The sequence below is a fragment of the Terrapene carolina genome, unplaced genomic scaffold, assembly GCF_002925995.2.
Source record: "Terrapene carolina triunguis isolate 2854851 unplaced genomic scaffold, T_m_triunguis-2.0 Scaffold907, whole genome shotgun sequence".
In the NCBI taxonomy this organism is placed as follows: domain Eukaryota; kingdom Metazoa; phylum Chordata; order Testudines; family Emydidae; genus Terrapene; species Terrapene triunguis.
The window spans coordinates 247,644-250,903 of NW_020665258.1; the positions used below are offsets into that span (position 1 = coordinate 247,644).

General features: G+C 54.9%; 1 protein-coding gene across 1 annotated transcript in view; it reads left to right on the plus strand.

Annotated features, from left to right (window-relative positions):
- The first annotated feature begins 2,760 nt into the window (after window positions 1–2,760).
- The window catches only part of LOC113408158 (flotillin-1-like), a 14,578-nt gene continuing 14,078 nt past the window's right edge, over window positions 2,761–3,260 (plus strand). Inside the window, exon 1 of the mRNA XM_029913772.1 lies at window positions 2,761–2,874. Coding sequence (XP_029769632.1) covers window positions 2,761–2,874 — 114 coding nt within the window. The remainder of the gene's footprint in view (window positions 2,875–3,260) is intronic.

Genomic DNA, 3,260 nt, shown 5'->3' on the forward strand with positions numbered 1-3,260 from the left:
TGGGTGTGTCTGATTTCTGGGGGGGACAGGGGGATCCCACATCTTTTGGGGGAGGGGGTCGGCTGAAGGCGAAGCTCAACTCACCTGGAGGAGCGCAAGGGTCTCAGGGTGCTGGAGGAGCAAGGAGATTGAGTTGGGGGAGGGGGCAAAGCTCAATTCAACTACAGGAGCATTCAAGGAGTGAGCAGGGGGTGGTCTTCACATTCCAAGCTCCACCCACTTTCTGCATTATATCAGCTGGATACATTCTCATTGGCTGATGGTGGATCATGGGGGTAGGGCCTTGGGGGAAACTCTTCAGAGAGACTAGTCCATTTAATGAGGGAGGGGTGCAGCCCTGGGCAGGGCCAACAAGAGGAGGGGAAGCCGGTACAAATTACCTGGGCCCGGTGGTCCAGAAGGGGGCCTGGCTTCTCTTCTCTTCCCCCCCCTCCCCCCCGGTCAGCCCTGTTTAGCCGGTCCGCCCTTGCTGGGGGGGGGCGAAATTTTTTTTTCACCGGGGCCCGAACCCGCTGTCAGCAGCCCTGGCCCTGGGAGGGGAGTGGGATCCAGGGGGTAAGAGCGGGGGGGTTGGGAGTCAGGACACCTGGGTTCTCATCCTCAGCTGAATGGTGGTGTTATCTATCCCCCCCCCCACCATCCACAAGGCTTGTGATCTTTGACAGTAAATAGCCTTGGGGACAGAGGGGAAGTGGTAGATGTGGTCTATCTTGACTTCAGTAAAGCTTTTGATACTGTCTCGCATGACCTTCTCATACATAAACTAGGGAAATGCAACCTGGATGGAGCTACTATAACGTGGGTGCAGAACTGGGTGGAAAACTGCTCCCAGAGAGTAGGTATCAGTGGGTCACACTCATGCTGGAAGGGCATCGTGAGTGGGGTCCCACAGGGATCAGTTCTGGGTCTGGTTCTGTTCAATATCTTCATCAATGATGTAGATAATGGCATACAGAGTACACTTATAAAGTTTGTGGACGATACCAAGCTGGGAGGGGTTGCAAGTGCTTTGGAGGACAGGATGAAAATTCAAAATGATCTGGACAAAATGGAGAATTGGTCTGAAGTAAATAGGATGAAATTCAATAAGGACAAATGCAAAGTCCTCCACTTAGGAAGGAACAATCAGTTGCACACACACAGACTGCCTAGGAAGGAGTACTGCGGAAAGGGATCTGGGGTCACAGTGGACCACAAGCTAAATATGAGTCAACAGTGTAACGCTGTTGCCAAAAAAACCAAATCTCATGCTGAGATATACTGTATTCGCAGAAGTGTTGTAACCAGGAAATTAGAAGTAATTCTTCCGCTCACTGATTAGGCCTCAACTGGAGTATTATGTCCAGTTCTGGGCGTCACATCTCAGGAAAGGTGGAAAAATTGGAGAAAGTCCAGAGAAGAGCAACAACAATGGTTAAAGGGCCAGAAAACATGACTTGTGAGGGAAGATTGAAAAAAATGGGTTTGTTTAGTCTGGAGAAGAGAAGACCGAGGGGGGACATGAGAACAGTTTTCAAGTATGTAAAAGGTTGTTGTAAAGAGGAAGGTGATAAATTGTTCTCGTTAACCTCTGAGGATAGGAGAAGCAGCAATGGGCTTAAATTGCAGCAAGGGAGGTTTAGGTTGGACATTAGGAAAAACTTCCTAACTGTCGGCGTGGTTAAACTCGGGAACAAATTGGCCAGGGAGGTTGTGGAATCTGTGCTGATGGAGATTTTTAAGAGCAGGTCAGACAAACACCTCTCAGGGATGGTCTAGATAATACTTAGTCCTGCCTTAGGGTGACCAGATGTCCCGATTTGATAGGGACAGTCCCGATATTTGGGGCTTTGTCTTATATAGGTGCCTATTACCCCCCACCCCCGTCTCGATTTTTCACACTTGCTGTCTGGTCACTCTATCCTGCCTTGAGTGCAGGGGTCTGGACTGGATGACCTCTCGAGGTCCTGGCGTGTCTCCGAAAGGGTCTGGGAGTCAGGGAATTTGTCGCACTGGACTCGACCGGGGCGTGTGTGTATCTGCCAACCCGCCTTTCTCAGCCCCATCCCGCCATCCTTAGTGCCAGCAAATCACTCCTTCTTGAGCGATCCAGCCAGCCAGCCACCCTCAGCGGGGGCTGCCTAATCTAGCGAATCCCCCCTCCCCCAGTGGGAGTGTTATCCAGCTCTTTCTCCTCTGGGGTATTCTTAGCGCCAGGCTCCCAGACAGCGGGGGCCGGAGAGGCTGGGTGAGCCACGCTCGGCGCCCTTGGACATACGGATAAGCCCAGCGGCAATGGCTGATAAGGGGCTATTCCGGGCTCTCTGCGGGGGTAGAGGAACTGCGGGTTCCCGCCGGTACCTGTCTGGGCCACGAGGGGAGGGTTATATATAGTGAGCGCCCACATACAGATAGCGCCTGTGGCAATGGACACTCAGCCCAGAGTGACCTCAGCAGGATGCCTGGGTTCTACCCCCGGGGACTGGGAAGGGAGTGGGGTCTAGTGGTTAGAGCAGGGGGGGCTGGGAGCCAGGACTCCTGGGTTCTCTCCCTGGCTCTGGGAAGGGAGTGGGGTCTAGTGGTTAGAGCAGGGGGGGCTGGGAGCCAGGACTCCTGGGTTCTGTCCCCAGCTCTGGGGGGGAGTGGGGTCTAGTGGTTAGAGCAGGGGTGGCTCTGTGTGTGTGTTTTCATGGCCCAGCCTGGCCTGGGGCTGTGTGTGTGTCTGTGCACACACGCGGGGTCTCACACACACAACCCCCTGCTCTCCAGCTGACGAAACACATGACGGAAAGCGCTGCTGGGGGCCCTGGGCCCGGGCCCAGGCCGGGAATTGCCCAAGCTCACGGCTTCCGGGCTCTGCCTAACCGCACGGCTGTGTTTCCTCTCCCCCCAGAGGTGAGAACCACACGCCAAAGGAAGCGGCAGAGCCCACGTCCGCCCCCCACCCCCACCCCGCACGGAGAGCCCAGGGCAGGGCCTAAACATAAAGAGCCACAGGGGGGCAGAGGAGTGGAAATACCAGCACTGGAAATACACAACTCTTCCCCCACCCCTCACACACACACACCCTGCCTCTAACACACTCCCTGGGCCAAGTTGGGGTAGGGTGACAGGATGTCCCGATTTTATAGGGACAGTCCTGATATTTGGGGCTTTTTCTTATATAGTCACCAATTACCCCCCACCCCCGTCCCAATTTTTCACAGTTGCTCTCTGGTCACCCTAACCTGGGGGCACTGGCTGGCTCAGGGGGGTGGGAATGGGGCACGGGGCCTGTCCCC